This window comes from Polyodon spathula, chromosome 6, assembly GCF_017654505.1.
Source record: "Polyodon spathula isolate WHYD16114869_AA chromosome 6, ASM1765450v1, whole genome shotgun sequence".
In the NCBI taxonomy this organism is placed as follows: domain Eukaryota; kingdom Metazoa; phylum Chordata; class Actinopteri; order Acipenseriformes; family Polyodontidae; genus Polyodon; species Polyodon spathula.
In genome coordinates, this window is record NC_054539.1 from 72,394,465 (window position 1) to 72,421,057 (window position 26,593).

Here is a 26,593-nt window from a genome sequence, read left to right on the forward strand (position 1 = left end):
ACAACTCCAAGCCCATAAAGCAACCCAGAATAAGCTATCCAAGGCAGATATTCACATCATGGGGATAGTTTAGACTGGGGCAGTGACCACTATGTGAATTTTTTAATTCCCTTTAGTCAAGTGCAAGTAAATCACTTCTCTCCGTTATTTCGTGGAATATGTTCACAGCCAGTGTGAAACAAAGTCCTAGATGGGAATTCTGAGTCAATGTCTACATATGCTTGGCTACACCCCAAAGTCTTGGTTTTGGAGATTCTTGGAGAGGGGAGAAAGATTGGAATGCAAGGCCTGACAGGAGATTGCAGACATGATCTGGATGGTTAAAGGAAAGTAAATAGTATTGCAAACCCCTTTATATCGATACCATCTTTTTTTCATTGATTTTCAAGAAACTCAAAATAAAGAACAAGGGTCTATAAAATGGGAATAAAAGGGATGATGAAAAATGTAATATTTACTAAAGGATATTGCTTTTAATGAAACAATCATAGGGTATACAGCATTTGCAGAAATTAACATCTTATCTTTGTCTGTGTACAATGTAGACCCACATGTGCACCTTTGTTCAATTTATGGTAATTTATGCTACTTTGCAATCCAATTTTAATGGTGAGGGATCTAAATAAAGTAGCTCTAAGGTTTATTCAAATTTAATTTCCATTCAATATGCATTCAGTTAATAATAACAAATTCTTTAGCTTATGGGTTCCTATTTGTATAAATAAAGAAGGCGGCAAATAGGTTTCCCTCAAGTTCAGCCTCTGTTGGAACCGTATCGGCTCCTGGTTACAATGAGACCCATTTATATTGGAGTTTGTACAGCAAGGTCCTATCCTATAATACATTGTTTATCTTAAGACAAACTACCTCTATTTGGATAATTTTTCATTCACCCACAGCTATTCTGACTTTGCTGAGCCAGTCCGAGGTAAAAAGAGAATTGTTAGAAGAAAATGAACACAGCTGCTCACAGAATTGTAATAATTTACAGGGGATGTGCATTACGAGCTATATGGTCAATGTCACTGCTTAATGCAAAATGACCTAAATCCGGGGATATTTATTTTTCAATTTTATTTCTGAATACTACACTTGAATAATCATGTGCAGCAATGTTCTTTCAAATATTCAGATCGTTTCTCTACACTAAAGCAATTATTACTCCATTACTGCTGTTTTCACGTTGCCCTACAAGTCTTTCATTGATACAAAGCAGAATGGGAAGAGATTTGTGAAGCATGCCAAAATGAAATCTGATTAGAATGAATCCTCGGCCAATCAACATATAGTGATTATACTGACATTAACGCTGGCCGATAGCAGCTAACAGAAAGTAGCATGAACTGCGCTGAATGAAAGCTGGATAGCAGTGCGGATTATGGTAAAGGTTGATTAAGGAGGGCTTGCTGGGGGGCTCCTGTTGCCGTACAGAATCCCACTGGTGGCCGCATTTCAGAAACATTGCACCAGAATATGCTTTGATAAAAGAATGACTGGATTTAAAACACACAATTGTTGTCAATCATTTAGTTAAAGAAAAAAAAAACAAACAGAAAAAAAACAACACATTGAGAATCTGAAGCTCAAATATGTTTACTAGGTTACGGAAAAGTTCCAAAAACAATGTTAGTTGCAATATGGGTTAAGAAAAACAACGCTAAAGTCTGGATGGTCAATTTTTTTTAAATGAATTTAAATAGAATACCATCTTAAGTAAAGCTTTATAATGTTTTACAATGTATGCCACTGGTATATACCAGAAACACAAAAGTGATACTACCACTATTATAACCAACTGACCTGGGGGTGTTTACTGTAAAATTGTAAAACAATATGAAACTTTTAAATATGTAACGTACAGTACAGTAGATACCAGAGAGGGCATTAATCAATGTGGCAGAAGATAATCACGTTTTTTTTATGCAATTTGTTGGTAATCATGTTATTAGTTCCCCAAACTGCACAGAGAATGTTAACCAAGCCACAGCATAATCTTTTAAATGAAATGTACAGATTTATTAATTTATATTTTAAATATGGAACCAGTTCACTCCTCAGTTAACGATGTTTTCCTTGGTCTCAGGACAAGGTCCTTCACTTCTGAGGTCAGTGAGAGCAGCTCTTTCCGAACTGCATCTGATGCATCTTCCTCAGCCTGCTTCTCCTCAGAGTCCGCCCCCACCTGGCTGGCCTTCTGGTTCTGGCCCATGAGTTGCTTCACAACAAGACCTTGATACTTTGATAGAAGCTTGTGCTGATCCTACAATAGAACAGAAATCAATTTAGAAATGTCAGCATCTTTCAATAATAACTCAAACCCCTGTTGGAGGATCCATATGGCTGGGCTCCGCTTGGACCGAGCACCAGTAGGGGTCGCTGTGGCAAAGAAATGAGAACTATCCCCAGCTGATACGTTAGCCTAATCTGTGGGAGCGCAAAGACCAATGCAGATGCTCCATGTGGGTCCCCAAGCCAAGATCAACACGATATCCATAAGTTTGGATCGATATAGCCTTTAGTAGTTCACCCAAACCGGTGTCACATTCACAATATGTAAAACAACAGAAATCTGCAACATCTAAGTGTAACAAACCCTTATCCATAATAGTTAAAAAATGAGTTTCTACAGCTATGGCTAAAAGTTTTGCATCACCTAGAATTGTGTGAGATAATGAAAAAAACAAAAAAACAATGATATGAACATAATTTTGATCTTTTATTTAACATCATGTAATCAAAGAAACTACAAAAAGATATTGCTAAAGTCTACCGGGAGCCGTTATAGTAGCACAGTATTTCACGTTAGATTTTGAAATGTTAGTTTTCAGTTTTTGTCAGTGTTTCGTTAAGTAGATGGGAAACTAAAATGTAGTATGCACTTTAATATGTAAGGCTGTCAAATAATCGCAGTTAACTTCTGCGATTAACGCATTAATTTGTTTAATGTGCGTTAATCGCACTGCTGTGTCTTGAGCCCACCATACTTCAAACCACCAGTTTAGACAGAAATTTAGGATCGTTGCAAGCCAACAAATCAAGCTAAGTATGATAGCAGTCACCTCGCTACAAAAAGGATATTGCTGCTCTAGAAAGAGTGCTAAGAAGAGCTACCGGAATTATTCTGGGTTTAAAAGGCATGTCATATGCAGGCAGGCTAAAAGAATTGAATCTATTCAGTCTTGAACAAAGATGATGATGTGGCAACCCGATTCAAGCATTCAAATTTCTAAAAGGTATTGACAATGTCGACCAAGGACTTTTTCGACCTGAAAAAAGAAACAAGGACCAGGGGTCACAAATGGAGATTAGACAAAGGGGCATTCAGAACAGAAAATAGGAGGCACTGGAACCAACTCCCCAGTAATGCTGTTGAAGCTGACACCCTGGGAACCTTCAAGAAGCTGCTTGATGAGATTCTGGGATCAATAAGCTACTAACAACAAAACAAGCAAGGTGGGCCAAATGGCCTCCTTTTGTTTGTAAACTTTCTTATGTTCTTAATATACATTTTAGACATTTTAAAAAATGTTGCAGGCTTTAGCTAATCAAAGCAAAATACTTATTGTGATGCTATGTTTGGGTGGGATCTTCCTCTCACCAACAAATCATGTGAAAGCCGCGTTTGATTGACATCCTGTGAGGCAGCTGGTGCGGATCCTTTGAAAGTCCCAGACGTTTCCATATTCCAACTTTATTTTAAATGTGCAGTTTTTTAAGCAAACTTGCAGACTAATTAGTAGTAGTGCAGCAGTCAACGTGGCAAAACAAATGAGTCTGTTTAATTGTTTTAAAAGTCAACGGAGAGATATCTGCAAATTATTAATTTCTATCAGCAGTAGAAATGGCAACATGTGAAAATAAAATGTCAGAAGAGAAAATGACCAAAGCGACTGGATGATTTGTGTGTTACTTCATCTTTGGGGAAATGAACCAGGGAGCACTCTAATGAAGATTTGAGAGCAATGTTGAATCATATTTTAGATTGTCAACTTTGCGAACTCAACAGCCGCTTTCAAAATGACACATATGGCCGCATGAAAGCAGCGTCTGCATGCTGGCCAAAATAGGACACATTAGGCAATAGAGAAGGTCTACAGAAGTGGAATTTACATCGTACAACGTTAATATGAAGCTGAAGTTTCAATCTTCGCTCAAAAAATAAAAGCGCAAATCTACTATGGAGAAAAAATATCCAACACTCACTTAAATTTTAGATTATTGCCATTTGTACATCTTTCCAAATATGAACGCACGTAAGCGTTTTGATCCCAATGACCACCTACACACAGTGAACAGGATTAATACAGCTGTAGTGAGTCTCAATGCTGACAAGTCGCTGAAGAACATGCTGTCTTTCCTATGGTTTGAAAGAGACCTGTGCGATTCTCTGCAGTATGACTAGAATTGCAATATTCAACAGCAATTACAGTTGTGTTTGTAATTTTTAAATGATTGCCCTTACTAAATTTTGGTCACGGTCTCAATGGGTACATTTCCTGGTTAAATAAATACATTTTAAATGATTTATTTACAGTTAAGGATAATAATAACAGCATCAGTAATACAAACTAATTTTAATTAGATGGATGTAGTAATTGTATCCATTTAATATGTGATTCTAACCGAGATTAACTAAGTTTTTCTTTTTTTTTTTAAATCGCAAGATTAATCGTGATTCGTTTTTTTAATCGCTTGACAGCCCTAGCAATACGTTAATGTAACATTATTTAGCAGGCTTCATTCTATATGGTGAAACTAAACATTTGGCCATAGCTGTATACAGACCCTGGCGTTTGCCATCCTTTAGAAGACCATACACAGGTGACTGCGAAGCATACCTCTGGGATCCTGGTACTCAGGGTTGCAATGATTTGAGGCACACACCGCCCTGGTGCATGAAGCATGCAATTTGTAGAGAACTGGAACAAGAGAACGCTGGTCAGGTGCAGAACTAGGGCAGGATCCTCAGTCACCTTTAACTGCTCGACTAAAGCCTGTCGATGCTGAAAGAGAGCTTGTCTACAAAATAAAAAAGGAACCGATATCATTTCAGATAATCACACTATATATATATATATATATATGAGGCAAGTATAATGCCAATTACAAATGAACTCCATAATTCACGTTTAATGTAATTGGGTTATCGTTATTACAATTTTAAATGTACAATCCAATTAAAAACGTTTAAGTCTTTCCTAGAGGCTAAGAGACAGGGATGGTCACATTTTATATAACCTTAGATTAAAATGACAGACAAAATAGTTTAAAGGATAATGACAGGACAAAGTCTACCTAAATTAAACACAGGCTAATTCAAATAGTCTTACTGTGGCAGTTCAAATAATGCAATTACCTCTCTCTCTTTTTGTCTCCTTTCTTCAGCAAAATTCCGCAAACCTCTGCCACAGAATCCAAATTGGTTAAAAAATCTTCTATACTCTAAATATATAAAAAACAAAACAAAAACAAACATAAAAACATAAAAGAAAAAACAATAATAATAATACAAAACATGTCAAAAGTCTTTCAGAGGGTGGATGGATCAGGGTAATCTCTACTATAAACAATTTTCACTTCTAGAAAAATAACAAAATGTATACACTTACAACAATATGCTACCTGTGATAATCAAAAACTTACTTTTGCATTGAGAGAATTATGAAGCTTTGTTAGAGGACCTTTAGTTTCCTCCGGCAACTTTCCTAAAATTTTTAGTCTGACCTGAAAAAAATATTAGAAATGGTATTAGTCAAAAAAAAAAGTGCTATACAAAATAAGATTTTTCAAAAGTTCAGTTGAAGTTTGGGTTTGTTTGAGGATTTTACAGCAACTGGTATCTACCCAGACTGCATCAAACGCTTCTGAGGCAATATTGAGAAGCACAGAAAATAGGTTTGTGCTCTTAAGTCGTCCAGCTATCCTACAAGGGTATCAGAGTAGATCAAATCACCCCCTTAGTCCTCTAAACAAAAAATCAGAGGTTTTAATCTTGCCAATTCAGCTGTGACAGTAACTGCATTCATCATTTTAAACATTGAAAGTGTGTAAATAAAAGGTGCTCCCCACACCTCATTTGTTATGGAACTGTAGTTTTCTACAGCCATCATTAACTCTGCAGCCAGGAAATTGAAGAGCAGGTTGGTTATATCTGTGCACACTGTCTTCAGCACATGCTTTGCAATGTTAGCTTGTGTTTCATCTGAAAGACAATAAAAGATACAACATGCAGTAACTCTTTTCTCTGAAGTAATGCACACATACATTTAGAAATATAATGAACATCTAGGGTTATGGACCTTATAGTTTACACTACAATGCAGAACTGGTAATGCAATAATAAGGCAGTGGCTCCCAATCTGTGGTCCGCGGCTACTTGTGGTCCGTGAGTAAACTCCAGGTGGTCCACAAACAACTCCCAAAATTCGGTTAAGCAATTCTTGCAAAAAATAATTTCTACACAATCACATGTTGTGCTACCAATGTTACTAAGCAACACAACAAATAGCTTTAACCATGTGATATAGAATTATAAAATAGCATGTAGTTTGCATTCCTCCACTTCCCTCTGTTCGAAAACATGGGTTGAGAATTGATTAGCAGTTTGCTACACATGTGGACTGGCAGAGCTATACCGGTTTTTTTTGTTTTCTGAAAAGAGACTAATATTGCAGATAGCAGACTGTTTGGTTCAAATTGCATGTACTGCTTACAATTGATAGAGACCTTGTGTCTACAAGCTTCTTGCCCAGCATTGACTGCAAGCTAAAAAGATAACTATGCTGTGGACCAGAAGGGGCCAGGCTCTAAGACTTTGGAATCCAAAGCATAAAGGGGCTAAAAGGCTCCCAGGGACTGGCGTTGGACCCAGAGGTTCTCAGAGAGATCGAAAGAGATAATGCCACTGGGATCAAAGGGGCAGATTTATGGACCTTTTTTCTCTAGGAGTGTGAAGAATGCACTGAGTTCAGAGGTTGTCACACTAGACTACACACACACACACACACACACTAAATTAACAGAATAATGTGTTGTACCTTGACCGTTGGTTAAGTGTCAGAGAAAGGGGAGGTGGACCATCTATACAGAAGGGTATTTAATGTCATGCAAACATTGTAATGATGAGTATTCTGTTTGTCCTGTACCTGGGACCAGTCTCCCTGCATATTTCAATAAACCTGGCAACTGATTGAAGAAAAGGACTCTGTGCATTTTCTTGAATCTACTTAATCACCATCATTTTTTTAAAAGTTACTTCACCCTCCAATACGGGTATGTTTATAAATTAAACTGTGTGTGTGATTAACATACTAATTTAATATATATATATATATATATATATATATATATATATATATATATATATATATATATATATATATATATATATATATATAATAACTGAACAGCTCTGATGCAATACCAAGTGTCGCCTTCAAAGCCGCCATTAACTGAAAACTTTCTAATGTGAAACAAATACTAACTAAATAACTGTTACACATTATGAAGGCACATTTGTCTTGTCAAAATTACAGACTTCTTTTTTTTAGCCAGCATTATTAAAAAAACAAGAACAAATCTACATCCCGCATCCACGGGTATAGGAATGCAGTACACCATTATTTCAATACATTTTTGGAGAGGTTAGCTGCATATAGTAACAAAAGTTAATGTGAAACAAAAAGAGGCTATATTTGTTGCTTGACTTGTGAACTGTACTGTAGCGTGAATGACCAATTTCAGCTCTATGTTATTATATAGGTTTATTCAGCCAGGTTTATTCATATCTCACAAGACTACATGCCAAAAGGAAATTCTGTTAACACTACTTCTGGAAATAACGTGTACAGTCTGTTCTTCACGGTGTCATAGTTAACCAAAATGCTAGAAATCCTATTGACTGTGCACCACCAATCCCGTTTCAGCCCACTAGAAGTGGTAAGTACTAACACTCTGAACACTCTTCAATCATTTTATAATTTTTAAAATTGCTTCCAACCCATATCGTCTTCCGGTGAGTTTTTTTATGTGTAAATCGAGTAAAGTTGGCGATCAGTGAGTGCAATAACTTGCGTTAGAAATGGATTAATTTGCTACACAAGGTAACGGTTGTGGGGACCAGCACTGGTATTTATATTTACTGTATCCGAGGATGACCCAAGCCCCAGTGCATTCTCTGTCAGGAGGTTTTGTCAAACAAAACTCTTAAACCTGCAAAATTGAGATCTACAAAACATTCAGAATGTAAAAACATTTTAAACAAAAGTGTTTGGCGGGGTGCCCCGCTCGTGCATATTTTTGTGTTTTATGTTGTATGTGGTGTGCTATTGTTGGTGTAAGAAACAGGAAACCAGCCACAAAAAAGAAACAGGAAGAAATACGCACAGGGGCGGTGCAACCCGCCACAAAAAGAAACAGGAAGAAATACGCACAGGGTCGGTGCAACCAGCCACAAAAAGAAACAGGAAGAAATACGCACAGGGGCGGTGCAACCCGCCACAAAAAGAAACAGGAAGAAATACGCACAGGGGCGGTGCAACCCGCCACAAAAAGAAACAGGAACAAAAACGCACAGGGTCAGTGCAACCCGCCACAAAAAGAAACAGGAACAAAAACGCACAGGGTCAGTGCAACCTACCGCAAAAGGAAACAGGAACAAATACGCACAGGGTCAGTGCTACCAGCCACAAAAGGAAACAGGAACAAAAACGCACAGGGTCAGTGCAACCAGCCACAAAAAGAAAAAGGAACTTTGCCATCAGAAAGTTCCAATGCCCAAAATGACAACATTCCTTGCTGATCTGATAGCGAAGACTCAAGCCCAGGAATCTCATTAAGTTAGGTGTGTTATATAAATACTTTACTTTCTATATGTACTTATACATATACGCATAAAAGCTAGTTTCAAAATGCTGCTGTGAAAAAATGCATGGCAAGTGGCCCATGGGAAAAATCCAAACACCAAGGTGGTCCCTACATTGAAAAAGGTTGGGAGTCACTGTGATAAGGTCATGGCTCATATTCTACAGATAGTAAGCACACTTCACTCTAGATAACAATTACATAAACACTTTAGCTTTAATGATGGTCAGACTGACAGAAATAAAGGTAGAGAGATAAATAGTCTGTGTGTCTGCAATTGGATTTGATGTACAGTGAGGGTGAAGCGTGGTCAAACCGGAATACAAGAAAACTGGAAACAGCTGACCTTGCATTTTCACAAGGGAGTTAATAATACACCTGGCCCAGACATGCATTAAATTCACTTTCACATACCAAACGTGACTTGGGTTATCAAACAAAAAGAAAATCTTGCTAGTCTTAATTAGAAGCCTATATCCACTGGGAATTTAAGATCCCCAGTTCTTAAGTACTCAGTTGATGAAAACTGATTATTAAGCTTACTGATGTTTCTAACTCTGCACACCTTAGTCCTGTTAGTCCTGACCTGAACACCCCCTATCATAATAAACAGTGCTTTTTAAATACTTTACCATGAACACTAAATTAACCCATCTTTAAATTATTTAATCTTAATTATAAAGTATTTTATAATTCACTGATTTCAGAATTCAGTTTTAAAATTAGAAGACCAATATTACCTGAGAAAAGTTTTGTTCCTTTCTCGAAAAGCCTGATGTTGTTGAAGAGGTTAGTGATCTCCTCCTGTAGGTCTTTCACAGTCTGTTTCCTGCTAGCCCCAGTACTGGAGCTGGTGGAGGACATGAAGACCGACCGAACCACCTCCTGGTACATTTTAGTCAGCGGCCTGCAAACCAGGAGTTCATAATAGATTACTGGTGCGTCAGTATTAATATAGAATAATATAGTTTTTTTATGTTTAAGAAATGTTGAGCGTCCTAATAACAATGTTGCATTTGAACTGATTTATTAGATTCCAAAAGTATCTTAGTACAAAAGGTTTTGTTTTCTTATGCATTTCCATTCTACTTTCTATTTGTAACAGAACAGAAAGTAGAATATTTCTTAAGTGTGGAGGTTTGTGCAGGTTAAGAATGTATACTGTAAATAATACAAGGGTTATATTTTGGATCAAATTATTCATAAAATTATGAAACAAAAACAATGTCTGTGCAATATCTGCAACCAAGCTTAAATACTGTTAAATTGGTATGTTAGTAATGAAACATTACCTAATCAAGTGCTCTGCGAGTTCAGATAGATGTTAGTAATGAAACATGACCTAATCAAGTGCTCTGCGAGTTCAGATACATGTTAGTAATGAAACATGACCTAATCAAGTGCTCTGCGAGTTCATAAGAACATAAGAACATAAGAAAGTTTACAAACGAGAGGAGGCCATTCGGCCCATCTTGCTCGTTTGGTTGTTAGTAGCTTATTGATCCCAAAATCTCATCAAGCAGCTTCTTGAAGGATCCCAGGGTGTCAGCTTCAACAACATTACTGGGGAGTTGATTCCAGACCCTCACAATTCTCTGTGTAAAAAAGTGTCTCCTATTTTCTGTTCTGAATGCCCCTTTTTCTAAACTCCATTTGTGACCCCTGGTCCTTGTTTCTTTTTTCAGGCTGAAAAAGTCCCTTGGGTCGACACTGTCAATACCTTTTAGAATTTTGAATGCTTGAATTAGGTCGCCACGTAGTCTTCTTTGTTCAGGACTGAACAGATTCAATTCTTTTAGCCTGTCTGCATATGACATGCCTTTTAAGCCCGGAATAATTCTGGTCGCTCTTCTTTGCACTCTTTCTAGAGCAGCAATATCTTTTTTATAGCGAGGTGACCAGAACTGCACACAATATTCAAGATGAGGTCTTACAAGTGCATTGTACAGTTTTAACATTACTTCCCTTGATTTAAATTCAACACTTTTCACAATGTATCCGAGCATCTTGTTAGCCTTTTTTATAGCTTCCCCACATTGCCTAGATGAAGACATTTCTGAGTCAACAAAAACTCCTAGGTCTTTTTCATAGATTCCTTCTCCAATTTCAATATCTCCCATATGATATTTATAATGTACATTTTTATTTCCTGCGTGCAGTACCTTACACTTTTCTCTATTAAATGTCATTTGCCATGTGTCTGCCCAGTTCTGAATCTTGTCTAGATCATTTTGAATGACCTTTGCTGCTGCAACAGTGTTTGCCACTCCTCCTACTTTTGTGTCGTCTGCAAATTTAACAAGTTTGCTTACTATACCAGAATCTAAATCATTAATGTAGATTAGGAATAGCAGAGGACCTAATACTGATCCCTGTGGTACATCGCTGGTTACCACACTCCATTCTGAGGTTTTTCCTCTAATCAGTACTTTCTGTTTTCTACATGTTAACCACTCCCTAATCCATGTACATGTGTTTCCTTGAATCCCAACTGCGTTCAGTTTGAGAATTAATCTTTTGTGCGGGACTTTGTCAAAAGCTTTCTGGAAATCTAAATAAACCATGTCATATGCTTTGCAATTATCCATTATCGATGTTGCATCCTCAAAAAAATCAAGCAAGTTAGTTAGGCACGATCTCCCTTTCCTAAAACCATGTTGACTGTCTCCCAGTACCCTGTTACCATATAGGTAATTTTCCATTTTGGTTTCAGATAGATGTTAGTAATGAAACATGACCTAATCAAGTGCTCTGCGAGTTCAGATACATGTTAGTAATGAAACATTACCTAATCAAGTGCTCTGCGAGTTCAGATAGCATCTCCTCAGGGCAGTCTTGGACATGCTTCTGTAGCACTTCTTCAATGTTTCCCTGAGTCATAAATGGTACTTCCTGTTGTTTACTGCGACCTTGAAAAAAGCACAATCAGTTTACTGATAACATTACAGAACGTTTGCAGCTAGAATACTGCTTAAGGCTGCATCCACACTTGACAGTGACGCGATGAAGTCGCCGAATGTCAATCCACACCAGACACGACTTGAAAACGATCCAAAAAACTGGTGATAAACACATGACCCCCCCATGCATTCCTATTGGATATACTAGGGATGGGCTTTCCATCCAGGTCTTGTTTGATTACTACCCTGACCTCCGGCAACTCTGTTGTAAAATAAAGGTTGGACTTGTAAAATCTATAGATCAGAGTTATTGAACATCCCTCGATATATACACAACACTTTTACTGTTATCATTATTATTAGTAGTAATTGTGCAGTTGTAGTCATAGTATTATTATTTCTTTTTCTCATGGTACCAGTAGTAGCAGTAGTCTGATTTGAACCATCTGTCAGATGACAGCTGGACAACAGTAGTATAGGTGAACTGATATTTTCAATAACATTATTTTACTGTTATACATTTATTTACTTTTTTTTTTAAACTTTCTTTTTATTTGTTGTTATACATTTATATATACAACTTACTGCATCTCCGTTGTGCTTCTTTACAAATTCCTTCTGTGATCCTTTTTGTTTACTAACATTAAGTACTTTAAAGTGCAACACTTATTACTATTATTATTATTATTATTATTATTATTATTTATTTATTTTTTTTTTTATTACTACGTTGTTAAGCACTACATAATCACCATCTTCATTATTATTATTATTATTAAAATCTGTGTTATGCAACTTGAGTGTATTCTACCAAAACCTCACAATGGAAAGTGAGTAAATGAGATCGTGACTTTTAGATGATATATGTTTTTTTAATTTATTTTTTTTATAATGAACCAAGTTACCTTAAAAGATCTTGCTGAAAGCAAAGCAAGCAAACAGATATTGCTTTGACCTTGTATGGTGTCAGATATCATGAACATACATGATTGCTATAACTATCTGTTTTACTGCACCAAACTGATTCCACCAGTTGCAGTAGAAAGACTGTCATCAATACCATAAGAAAATTATTATTCTTAATGTCCCATTCATTGCTCTGAGGCACATTTTTTGTGAGTGTCTTTCCTTTGTATTTGTCTTCCTATAAACATATTATAAATAAAGTATGGAATCAACAACCAGTTAAGGATTTGTGAAAATTCCAGTCTTTATACAGTGTACACATTGCATCCTCCTCTATTAACTTTAGCAGGACTCATATTCACACTTTAAGCAATTAGTGTCAGTACATGTTCAAAGTTTGACTGCCTGTAATTGTTGTAGTTAACAAAGTTCTTGGACCATAAAACAGCAGTTACATTCCAACAATTTAGCACTTCAGACGTACTTGCACTGCTAGCATTCATTACTGTATACAAAGCTTAAGAAAAACTTCAATGCTTTCGAAACTCACTTTGAGTGGTGGTAGTTGTCTCTTCATCGCTGTCGTCATCTTTTCTCCCCTTCTTTTTGGTTTTCCTGATTCGGATCTCTCTGGCATTACCCCCACCACCGCCTTTTACACTTCCACTACCCTCTGTCAAAAAATTTACTAAATTAACAAAAGAAAAAACACAGACCTAAATAATCAAATGGGAAGCAAATGTCACCGAACCACTGTCTTTAACCCTTTGCGGTCCTATGTCGGACTAGGTCCGACATTACAATTTTCCCTTTCCAGTCCGATGTCGGACCTTGTCTGACATCATCAAAAAGACGTCAAGCACAGGTCTGTAGTAATTTTTTCTCCGGAAAAAGCTGAGAAAACCTTTCAATGGTCGAGTGAGACCGATAGGATCCAAAAAAAAAAAAAAAAAAAAAAAAAGGGAGTATCTGAAAGCCCCTTGCACTGCAGAGATAACATGGACATTAAGGAAATAGCTGCTTCTACATCCAGCACTCAAAGAATATCATGGACATTTGCAGAGCTTTTTGAGATGTTGTAGTAATAAAGTAATGACTTGGATTGATGGAGTTTGGTGATAAAACGAGTGATCAGGAGGGGATTTATCAGTATGCAGTCTATAAAGAGGTATGTGAAAAATACAGCGAACAAGGGTTGGGGCTTGGCTGGAGATACAGTACTGAGTGTCCTTTTGCGATTCAGTACCTTTAAAACTGTTTTACACTGAAAAAAAGATTTTAAACAACACATGTAAAATAAACAGCACGTGTGAAAATAAATTGGACCTGACGTGCCTGACAAGTGCTGAATAAATGGACTGCTAAGGGTTAATACAACATAAGTTATCCTATATTATATAAGTTAAGGATAATTAGCCCAGAGTATTGTTTTGTGTGGATTTTGCAAGTTAATTTTATTCAGTAAATTCTCAAATACTATTTATTTGGGCTGTTGGCAATACAGACTTTGAAAAGAGTGGCTACAGCCAATTATACCTTATTTGTTTAAAAAAAAAAAAAAAAAAAAAAAAAAAATTCTAAAGGGGTGTTTGTTTAACACAGCAAATCACTACAAAATGATTATGCTAACAGAGCTATTAATAGCCAATGGGTGGGTGCTACAATATTTGAGGGAAACACTGCAACTGTGTGTTTTGTCCCTCACCACTATGAAGGCATGTTGAAATCAATTGAAAAAGTAATTATGCTGGCTTTTTGATTTTAAACTCTTGATTTTAAGTCATGCAAAGTTTTGAGAAAATATCAGGAATATTGTTTAATTAAATTAATTAAATACTATAAAAACTCACTGTACAATTAATAACAAGATGTTCCGAATTTTCACTTAATTTTAACCAATGAAGTGTTCTCAAGCAAAGTGAGAAAACAAACAAAACAAGAAAAACTATGGACTGATAAGTTAAAGTATATATCACCTGATGCCTTCTTCTTTCTTTCGTCCCTCTTATCCTTTTTAGAAAATGCAGTATTTTCTACTACAACAGAGGCCTGCTTAAGGTCATCTTCAGAGATCAAAAACACTGGATTGTTCTTTATTTCCTGAAAAAAGAGCCACTCTTAAATTAAAAGCTAAACCAATGCATCCACACTATACTGTGAACAATAAGGACAGATATACCCACTGACCAGTATGAGTTAATGCCATGCAGCACGGAAGTAAGCAAGTGGAACATTAGTAATGGCCGCCAAATGAAGATGGATGCATGCAAGGACTGAATCAAATCACACTGAAGACACTGCCAGAAATAACTACAGACACTGCCAGAAATAACTACAGACAGATATGTTTACAAAATCATGCATGCATTTAAACAATGTTTCTCTGTGACAGCAATTTTAAAAGTGCTTAAGTTTAAAAGATTGACCTTGAAAAGTGAAATTAGTGTGCAGACATATTCCACCACTGACCGAGGCTTAAAGAGCTTTCAATGAATTCCAGCAGTTTGCTGGTTAAAAAAACGTGTTAATGTAAAGTATGCTAATGAATGACATACATAAGTTTGATATTATACAACCCACATTAATAAGCAATAACAAAACAATTAATGACCGGTGTTAATCAGTTTTCATAAAATACTAAATATACTTAATATTTAAAACCCCAAATTGTTTGTGTACTCTTCCATTAAAAGTTAAACCATTTCACCCTTAAACTGCAGCAAAGAAGAATGCATTTCAAACAGTTCATGTTCAACAGTACTAGCTAGTACTGTTAAGAGATATATTCAAAATTATGAAAGCAATACATTTTCTTGGTACCTTTTCAGCCTTTTCATGCATTAATGGGTCAAAAAGGGAAGTACAGCCGCTAATGAACTTCTCGCTGACGACAATGGTGTCACTGAAAATCCGGGCAGAGCACTGTATGTTTGATGTTCTCATAACTTGATTGAGCAAAATTCCTGTATCCTCCAAAGAAAGACAGCTGGGCAACATAGACTATGAATAAACAACAAGGAGAGACAGGCTGGTCAAAAATTCTGCTTGAATACTGATATAAACTGAAAAAAGAAGAGATCAACTGTTTAAGATCAGACGCAATGGCCAGATGTTCTACTTCTTAGTAAATGATAAAAACTATATCACAACAAAAGTAAAAAGACCAGCTGTGTACTACTCAACTGTTATCTCAAAGTCAAGGTATAAGTTAGATATCAATCTAAAGAGGCAGATCAAACACTGCCACCTGGGACAATAGGGTCTTATCTGTTAAAACAGTTAAAAACCCAGGTTTCCATCATTACTTGTGCGTCATGTTCCTGAATTCACCCGTATAACCAGTTTACTGAACGCTGTCATGTTCTTACCTGCACATCTGTCCATGTTCCTGAATTCACTGCTTCCTCCACAGAAGCCTCCACCTGATCCACAATGCTCTGGCCAACACAAGCAGCCCTCAGAAATAATAGTTTGCTTGATTTGTACCTTTTCTTTATGTAACTTGTGGGGTCAGGAATTCCTAACCTAGTTAGTGCATCAAATTCTGTAAGTAAAGATCATACATTTTAATTAATTACAGGCATGCCACTAAAACATAACTATACAATTTCTATAGATCTGCAGACATGCCTCGTAACCACTGTGTACCTCTGTTTTAAAGTGTTCCACAAAAACCCTTCTATGTTTACAAGAAACACATTATTTTACCTTTGCTGTAAGGCATTTTGCTTGCAACACAGCAATAGATTTGTCAAGATAATCCAGATTTTTTTAAATATTTTTATTTAAACACCATGGTTAAAAAATTAGATGGCAATACATTTCTCAACTTTAACACTTGAGTGAAAGAAAGAGACTTTCTCCTTTGGGCATCATAGTTAGGGGTCTACATAAATCGCAGATCATTTACATATTTTTCCCAGGTAGATTATGGAATAAAATTAGTATTTTACAGACCTGTTTAAACAGTAAATAAACCTAAGTAGATAATATTTCATAGCACTATACAATCCTAAAAATATTGGTACTTGCTTCCTTACTATAAAGGAGTGCTGTCATTTGTTAAAGGCATGCATACAATACCCTTCAGCAGCTGCTGCCGACAGTCTCTGTGGTGTACATACATTGAGACCATCCACTGAAGTCGTTGAAAGTGTAAGGCAAAGCTTTGCCAAGTTATACAGATATGGAAATCTATTAGAAACAGTCCCAAAACTCAGTTACCCAAGGGCATCTGGCATTCTTTAATAAAGGACATATATCCAGCATGTTCGTTGTCAGTTTGTCCCATCCAGGAATTTATTTTATTAGTAATGAGTCAAAAGAAAGAAAACATGACTATTTGGGTTTAAAATTCTAACTGTGTTTAAAAAATAAGCAGCAGGTTGTTTGAAGCGAGGTGGCTGCGCTAGACTGTACCTGCAGTACTGATTTAACTTGGCTACACCTGACAGGAACACTTTTTGTCTGCGCTCAAGTTTGTTTTCTGAAAGCTGTTTGTTTTACTTCTGTTTAGCATCCTCTGTAGTAGCCTTTCAATTAATGTGTGATTCTGACTCTAAAGAGAGATCAATCGAAGTCACATTACAAGATGTGCAAAACAATTTACCTCCATCTGCATGTAAAGTTTGTTTGGGAAATTTCTTGACGCGATCCTCTGCCGAAATATACTTTGCTTTTCTTTGTCGTCCATTTGTGTTATTTTACCTCCAATGCGGAAAACTAGACTTTAGCAACATAAATCAAAATAACAATGCAACACTGAATTTGTCCCACCTCCTACTGTACAGTACAAGTCACAGAAAAGCCAGTACACACGCACAGACAGGCTATTAAAACATTGTTGTCATGTAAGCAGCCAACAAGAAAGTTAACCACTGTAGTATTTTGTTTGAAATGTTATTTGTCTAAGGATGTTTTTTTTTTTTTTTTGCCTAAGTGCAATGCACACAGGACAGCGAAGGAATAAATAAAAGAGATTACCTACAGAATTAAGATATGTAGTTTGCGTCACTTGCGGTGTGCAGTAGTTAATTTAAATGAGGTTTCTTTTTTTTTTCTTGTACTAGTCCAGTATGTATTGGCCCCTGAAGACGTGAATTTCGCGGGAAGCCCTCAATTTCCCGATTTTGCCCTTTTGCAACACCACCAGTTTGAATCAAATGGGAGTTTGTGCTGTATAAATGTTACTTTAGCACCCAAAATATTCCCATTTTAATAGTCTGACTAGTATATAATAAAAATGTTCCCACCGGGGTGTGAATTTAGCATAGAGTATTAATTTTTGTTTTCTAGCCACATGGCCAAAAAAGCCAAGTCAATTTTACTCAAATAAATGCTTTAGACAATAATCCTGTCCAATAGCACTTGTGCTAGAAAAAGGCAAAATGATCCATAATTACACCAAATCTCAAATGGATATGAAATCTAGCTAACTGAAAGTGGGACTGAAAGTTTAAAATATGAATATGTATATTTATCACTGACTTTCAAACAACACAAGTTGTTTCTTACAGCCATTTTCAATTGCATGCATAAAATAAACAAAGAACACTAGTTACCTAAATAACCGTTCTGCTTTAAGAAAGCATCAATCCAGTTGTTTTGTGTCTTTGAATAGATGTCAGGGATGTAGACAGCCTTGTCCTGTCTGCCCCCAACCACAGATCCCTTAAGACGTCCACTGTTAACAAAATCTTCCAGAACCGCTGGGAAATGACAAGATTATTTTAAGACACCAGTTGGCATGACTGGTTTTGTTTTTTTTTATCAGTCTCTGTTAAGTTTCATTAGATAAATGAGAGCTACAAAAGAAACAGTCTTGCATGTGTGTGCGTGTGCACACACACACGCACACACACACACACACAGTCATACTGCGGATTCATATATATCGTGGTCCTGGGGTTGGCTCCCCATTTTTACTGTCTAACTTCACATGCCTTAGCTGCAATATACATGTCACTTAGAATTACTGATCATTTTATTTTGTACTGCATATCATAAATAAAAATATACAAAACAATTAAAAACAGAGCATTAACATCGTACTGTTATTATATACACATGTATTGTACAATAACAAAAAGCACATTAAATATCTACTTTTGCTGAAGCGGTTTTTATTTTAGCCAGTGAGGTGTTCACTTGTGGCAGCAGTGCACTAGCAAAAGCCACAAGGCAGTGACGTCAGCTCCCTAGCAACAAGCCTCCTATCTTGGCAACAGATTCTTTCAATGCAGCAGGTTTGTGTATTTGAGAAAGGAGAGGAAGACTCATGAAATTAATTGGAGACTTAAGCTGATGAGAAGCAATTACCCACCACTGTACTGGACCCTGACTCCCCCAGTAAAACGAGGGAGTGGTTGTACAGTACTTACTTATTTGTTAGCCTATTTGTTTTTCTGTGTGTCTCTCGCTATATTGCGGCCCTTGATATATAACGAATTCATACTGGACCCTGACACCCGTGGTATATGGAGTGTGTGGTGTGTGTATATATTAGTGGCAAACTAATATATTGCACACTTTCTTGTGTAAAATGAAGTACTTGCACAACAGATTACATGAAAACAGGACAGTGCCAGTATATTTAGTTGTATTTACAAACAAAAAACAAACAAAACAAAAGCCTAACTTACAGTACAGTATAGTACCTTTCCAGGTCTGACCACACAGCATTCTTCTCAGGTCTTAAACCCAGCAAACCAACTATGCATTGATATGTATGTGAGCATTTCTCAAAGAACTTTCTCCAGATTAGTGTTCATAACTATTTAACAGAAATGATGATGTAAAACAGGGATTTTAAGGCAATGAAGTGAAATAAAGTTCTGAAAAACTTTAGGCAGGGGTTGATGAGTCCGGTGCTATTTCTTTAAATTTCGTTAATAAAACCTGTCTTTCTTTTCAACCAGCCGTACCTTCTATGAAGTTTTAATTATAAGTTATAAGTGCAGCACCACTCAATGCAATAAGGCTTTCATCCATTTTGAAGTGTGCGGCAGGAATGACCACGTGCTGCTTGAAACATTTTCCCAACAATGTTTCTTTGACAATTTTTGAAGAAACATGTTTCCTCGTGTATGCTGGGCTTTAGCCTTATCACAGACACAGGCCAAACATTCTGACCTGCTTCTACACCTGCATGCTAATTACAGGCAGGTGTACGTAACTGAATTAGAGCCAGGTGAATCTGATCCTGTCTCAATAAAACCATGAAACAAAACAGACATGCCCCCAGTGTGCAGGGCCTCTGCCCTGTCACAATATAATATCTATAATAACATACTTACAGTATAATAGGTGTTCCTGAAATCCATACTGTGTAATGAGGTTACTCACTGGGGTTGGTCTACAAATATAAAACATTAAGTGAAAACATGGTGTTTTAATTTAAAAAAAAAAAAAAACATACTGATACCCTCCCCACTCAATCACTATTTTATTGTTATTACCAATTCATTTTCAACAGCATGAGCAGTCATTAAATATACTTTTGCAAGAAATAAACAATATTATATACAGTGCCTACAGAAAGTCTACACTCCCTTGAACTTTATTCACATTTTGTTGTGTCAGTGCCTCAAAGTTTAATGCATTTAAATGACGATTTATTACCACTTATCTACACACCACACTCCACACTGTTAAGGGGAAAAAAAGGTTTTATTGAGAAAAAAAGGATACATTAAAAATACAAAACTGAAAGATCGTAATTGGATAAGTCTCCAACCCCCTGAGTTAATACTTGGTGGAAGCACCTTTGGCAGCAATTACAGCTGTGAGTCTGTTGGGATAGGTCTCTACCAACTTTGCACACCTAGATTTGGCAATATTTGACTCTTCTTTACAAAACTGTTCAAGCTCTGTCAAGTTCCTTGGAGAGCGTTGATGGACAGCAATCTTCAAGTCATACCACAAATTTGACTGGACTTAGGTCTGGGCTCTGACTGGGCCATTCAAGGAAATTTACCTTTTTGTTCCTTGGCCACTCCAGTGTAGCTTTGGCTGTGTGCTTTGGGTCATTGTCATGCTGAAAGGTGAACTTCCATCCCAGTTTCAGCTTTCTTGGAGAGGGCAGCAGGTTTTCCTGAAGGACTTCTCTGTATTTTGCTCCATTAATTTTCCTTTCTATCCTGACAAGTGCCCCAGTCCCTGCCGATGAGAAACATCCCCATAACATGATGCTGCCACCACCATGCTTCACAGTAGGAACGATGTTCTTTGGTTGATGCTCTGTGTTGGGTTTGCGCCAAACATAACGCTTTGCATTTAGGCCAAAAAGTTTGACTTTAGTGTCGTCAGACCACAAAACTTTGTCATATGGCTACAGAACCTCCTGAGTTTTTTTTTTTTTGCATACTTCAAACAGGACTGTACTTTCTTCAGTAATGGCTTCCTTCTTGCCACCCTACCATAAAGGCCAGATTTGCGGAGTGATTGGGATATTGTTGTCACATGCACACTTTGACCAGTCATGGCCATAAAAGCCTATAGCTCTTACAAAGTTGCCATTGGCCTCTTGGTAGCCTCTCTGATCAGTCTCTTTGCTCGGTCATCCAGTTTGGAGGGACGGTCTGATTTAGGCAGGGTCTTGGTGGTACCATACACCTTCCACTTCTTAATAATTGTCTTGACCATGCTACAAGGGATATACAAAGTCTTTGATATTTCTTCATACTCATCCCCTGTGCCTTTCAACAACTTTGTCCTGGAATTTTTCTGAAAGCGCCTTGGTGCTCATGGTTGAGTCTTTGCTTTGAAATGCACTACCCAGCAGAAGGAACCTACAGGACCTGATGAATTTATCCTGAAATCATGTGAATTACTGCAATTTAACACAGGTGGAGGCCACTTTGTGTGTTATTTTGAAGGCGACTGGTTATACCTGAGCTAATTTAGGATTGCTATTGCAAGGGGGGCGGACATTTATCCAACCAAGCTATTTCAGTTTTTATTTGTGGGGTAGAATTTGTAGATAAATGAAGAAAAAAAAACTATTTTAATGCATTTTAATTCCAGACTGTAAGACAATAAAAGGTGAAAATTTTGAAAGGGGGGTGTAGACTTTCTATAAGCACTGTATACACCTTATGACAGGCAGAATAGACCACATAGGTGTTACATTCTTAATTAGTTTTACTAGAAATAACTCCTTTAACTTTATCACCACAGTTTAGTATGTTACCTTGTAATTGCACTGAAAAGCCCACGTATCCGAGCTCTGTGACGAGAGACAAATGCCTGAGTGAAGATAACTCCTCTATTATACTGATCCATCTGGCCATGGATGATTCTGCCAAGACGCTCAGACAGTGCCTAGAAAGACGAGGATCAATCACAAAAGTTTTATGTGGTATACGCTGGCTAAGAACATCCAAACACAGAACTGCCCCCACTGCTTTCTTAAGGAAAGGATGTTAAACATACACATACAGTACATATGTACAGCCTTGAGATTTTTAACTAATACGTACAAGAATTTCTGTACAGCTCGTATCCAGTAGAAACCATGCACTTTATTGCCACAGAAGAGTCAATAACACTAGCAAATTTTGGTTTTAAAGTACAGAAAGGACTATCACAAAGATAGCAAGACTGCAAACATATACATGGGTGTAAAGAGCCAAAGCTCAGTGCTGCCATCTGGTGGCCATAGAATGTAGAATGTTTTTTTTTTTTTTATATCATTGTTTAACATTTGAACATTCTTAATTTTGTTTAATTCTTAGAGCTAGAAGCCTGACACATTTGTGGCAGTGTTTAATTAATTTATTTTCACAGAAATAGATGTCCAGAGTGGTAGCTGTGCATTAACTCTTTCAACACTACAGACCTCAAAGAGGTCTCAGAAAAGAGAATGCCGAATGCAGAACAGCAGTCTAGGAAAAACTACATGAAACTGAACAGTGACCCATGTGGAAATGTGCCATTTGTCTGTCCAGGGGTGAAACAATGTAGCAATAAATTTCTGCTGGACACCACCCATAAAGGAACTGTACTGAAAGAATTACAGAACATAACTGCACAGGCTTCATCTGAAAATGAGTGGTCTGTGTCTTTGATATGGCCAAAGCTAAAATTATGAGGCACTGGAACAGTCAATGCTCAATGGACACCATCACCAACAACTGTAGAATAAAGGGAGTGGGCACCAAATATAAGAAACTACAGAATCATACATAACATTAGAGTGTGAGACAAGAATTTTAAATTAAACTGTAAAATATCCTAAAGCAAGGGCAATCAAGCAAAAAATACCAGTAGATGCACGAATTCAAATTCTATTTGAACAAATACATTTAAGAGTGCATGTGCCTCTACAAACTGGGAGCTGCATATGGGGAACCCTACTGAACATATTTTTGCATATCAGTGCAACATTTTTCAATTAGTAAAATAAACCGACAGAATTATAAAGTATATCCAACCATGCTTTTATATCTAAACTTTATACTGCCAAGTGTTGCTTGTATGAGTTTGGAAATATGATTTGTCTAAGAGGAAAACACCAACACAAACAATCTACTTGTGCTCACCTCTGTCAAGAAATCTCCAGGGAGGTCGTAAGACTTGCAGAGCTCTGCAATAGTCACCTGGCCTGCTTCCTGCAGTCTGTCATTCACCTCTTCCGCTAGCTTGTCCAGGTAGTTTCTAATTATTAAGCACAAGCACTTCACTACTGCAATACTTCAAAAATAATACATATGGTATCAATACAATGTAGCATCTGATATTTCCAGATCCATTATAAAACACAACATTACATTTACTCAGGTGTTCTAATACCAAAGGGTCACAAATACTCACTCGTCTATTAATTGCCCAAGGACCAGCTGGATACTTTTGTCCGACTTGGCTATGTCACTGGCTCTGCTTTCAACATGAACTAGATCCACATTTGTAATCTAATTAAAAGAATACATAAAACAACATGTATTAAATTATCTACGTAACTACCAAAGACATAACTCTGCTCAAACTACATTTGATAGGTCTCACAATTTCCTGTTTAAAAGATGCACATGCTAACCTTTCGGAAAGCTGTATATCATATATATATATATATTATATATATATATATATATATATATATATCTATATATATATTATCTAAGATAAAAAAATATCATATATATATATATATTAATATATAATTTATCTATATAGATTTATATAAGTAAAAAAATAAAATACAGGTCACTCATAGCTTCACTTCCAGCACATTGGGGCATTCTACCTCAAGAGGTTGCATAAAGAAACACAGAGACCTTGAAAAACACATTGAGACATATAAATGCACTTTAACAAGAACACTACATATGTATTGTACACCCAAAATAACTGCATTCACAACAAAATAATGTAAGTAACTGGGCAAAAGATTTGAGACTAAGTAAAATCTGATGGTTATGTGAAGTGTCATGTTTTACACTAGACCAGGACTGGGCAACCTCAGCATTTCTATTCCAGGTCTGTGTCCTTATTTATTAAAATTGCTCCAATTTGACCATTATTCCACCTATTAAATCTGGAATGGAACGGCACACCAAGATTGCAGTTGACTAGTCCTACAGTATATAAGCTGTGTAACAGCTGTGTAACTATTCAGCAACAATCACGGGAAGCCCGGAGGACTGTTGGGACTTCACAAGGGGCATGATAATGCAGTGGCTGCACAGACAACAATGTCCAACAAGACAGTCTACTAGTGTTCATGCAAATGCAAATCTGCTGAAAACCAGCACTGGAAACTCAAGTGCAAGTGTCATAAAGAACCCACCCCTCTGATGTGCTACTGTAGCCAAATCACAGAAAAACTGAACATTGAACAAGACATCTGTTTCAACCAAAAGAATGTGTTGGACACAAACTGTGGCCCAGCAGCTGAAATACACTTATTTGTTTACCACTGAGTGTAGTAAACGGACAAAGAAGTCCTTAAAATGACCACTAACCTGCTGTAGATCCACAATATTTACCCGACCTTCAAAGAAAACAAAAAAATGTACATAAAGAAAAGAAGTATGACACGTATACAGCAGATATTCAAATGTGACAGTACATTTTCCTTAAAGAGAACCATGATTACATTTAAATACTATGACAGGAGATAGCAGCAAAAAAAGGAAAAAAAAAACATATCAGTCTATTAAACAAGCACACTTTCAATTGAAAGAACCTTGCCAGTTAATTTTTGCAAATGCAGTAAGATTCTAGAAGATGCTGCATTTAAGTAGCAAATGTTGTGTTTTTATCAAAGAATGGAATTATACCAAGCAAATCTTTCAGATCTGTTGACTGTATTCCCTAATCTGGATTTACTCTTTAAAAATAATCGTTCTAATACTAGAAAGATGGCATTTGTATTTCAGTCTATAAATAATCTGTTTCAAATGCACCTACAGTATAATCTATAACCAAACTTTAACTGCTTTTGCCAAAACACTGAAATAAGTCCTTTCAGATATACACAGTGCATACTTACACCTGTATTACCTAGCTAAATGATAAAACACACTTTGCAATTTAGCACAATGACAGGGATGAGAAAATTGCAATCTGCTGAGATAGTAATGACTTACCTCCATGTACATAAAGCTCATCACGGATCTCCCTGCTGATCTGTGATGGAGTGACGTACTCTTTACCATCCAGAGTGTGTACCACGTCTATCTGCTTTTCCGCAATAAGCTTTGCAACTATTTCTATGCAGTTTCGTTCTGATAACCTATAGAGGAGATGATGATAATAATAATAACAATAATAATAATAATAATGTCTGGTTTACTTTATACAGCAAACTTTTACCAGTAAATCGATTGGAATTACTGGTTGATTTCAGATGATATGCTATGACAATTTTCTATTACATTTTCGATTTCAATTACTTTTCGTTCTGATTATATATATATATATATATATATATATATATATATATATATATATATATATATATATAGGGCAAAAATGGTTTACTCAATTGCACAAAATAATGAAGCGTCAGTTCTGAAATACTGAGTTTCATTGGAACTTTACTAAACTAAACTTTGATAAGAATATCTAGTCAAATAAGTAGTTTTGTGATTTATTCGACAGCTGACCAAAATAAATCGATTGGATATTAATTATTATTTGAAAGGTTACAAACGAGAAGAGACCATTCGGCTAATCCTGCTCGTTGTTAGTAGCTTATTGATCCCAGAATATCATCAAGCAGCTTCTTGAGGTATCCCAGGGTGTCAGCTTCAACAGCATACTGGGGAGTTGTTTCCAAACTCCCACGATTCTCTGTGTAAGAATGTGCCTCCTATTTTCTGTTCTGAATGCCCCTTTGTCTAATCTCCATTTGTGACCCCTGGTCCTTGTTTCTTTTTTAGAAAGTCGACATTGTTAATACCTTTTAGGTTAAGACAAACTGCATTATTGCACACGTATTTTTATTATCTATTAAATACAACTTTGACAGCTGTCCGCAGCTGTCAAACGTTGCGTCGTTTTTTTTTGTTTTTTGTTTTTCTTCTTCCCTGTGGCTGCTGAAGTTTAGTCTAACAAATACAAAATAAATTAAAGATAGTTGGGGTCACACGTCATTAAAACAACACAATAATTTCCATTTTTCAAAAAAAAAAAAAAAAAAAAAAAAAAAGTCCAAAAAAGAACCCCCCCCCCCCCCATATTTTAAATATAGAGTACTGCAAATAAGAATGACAAAGTTATTATTTACCGCTGCACAGTGTCTGCAAACTGTGCTCTTTGAAAATCTGCGGCCAGACGCCTGATTTCTTCCCAGTCCGCATCCATGGCTGCAGGATATTCTTTTTAATTTATATTATTATGTTTATTTATTAATCTGAAAACTCTTTTACACAAACACCAGGTGTGTTGACTGCCGAAACAAGTAAAACACACGTCAACCCCAA

At 36.5% G+C, this 26,593-nt stretch overlaps 1 protein-coding gene across 2 annotated transcripts; it reads right to left on the reverse strand.

Annotated features, from left to right (window-relative positions):
* Positions 1-1,577: 1,577 nt before the first annotated feature.
* On the reverse strand, positions 1,578-26,593 carry LOC121317586 (E3 UFM1-protein ligase 1-like). 2 transcript variants are annotated; one of them, XM_041253680.1, is made up of 19 exons: positions 26,398-26,593; positions 25,256-25,401; positions 24,629-24,657; positions 23,481-23,578; positions 23,210-23,324; positions 21,859-21,989; positions 19,964-20,022; positions 18,230-18,376; positions 16,037-16,212; positions 15,489-15,668; positions 14,645-14,768; positions 13,219-13,341; positions 11,651-11,771; positions 9,603-9,769; positions 6,072-6,202; positions 5,644-5,724; positions 5,357-5,442; positions 4,839-5,019; positions 1,578-2,260 (listed from the first exon to the last, which is right to left on the reverse strand). In XM_041253680.1, the coding sequence occupies exons 1-19, from the start codon at positions 26,472-26,474 to the stop codon at positions 2,048-2,050; spliced, it is 2,385 nt and encodes a 794-aa protein (XP_041109614.1). In that variant the 5' UTR covers positions 26,475-26,593; the 3' UTR covers positions 1,578-2,047. The 2 variants fall into 2 exon arrangements, with proteins under 2 accessions (XP_041109614.1, XP_041109613.1); XM_041253679.1 differs by having other exon boundaries at positions 13,219-13,356.

Excerpts from the sequence above, each read along its gene's own strand:
- LOC121317586 (XM_041253679.1), bottom strand. The coding sequence starts at position 26,474 with ATGGATGCGGACTGGGAAGAAATCAGGCGTCTGGCCGCAGATTTTCAA. Across the intron at positions 14,769-15,488 it reads TGCATGAAAAGGCTGAAAAG|GAAATAAAGAACAATCCAGT; the intron begins GTACCAAGAAAA and ends CTCTTTTTTCAG. Across the intron at positions 2,261-4,838 it reads TGAGTACCAGGATCCCAGAG|GATCAGCACAAGCTTCTATC; the intron begins GTATGCTTCGCA and ends GTTCTATTGTAG.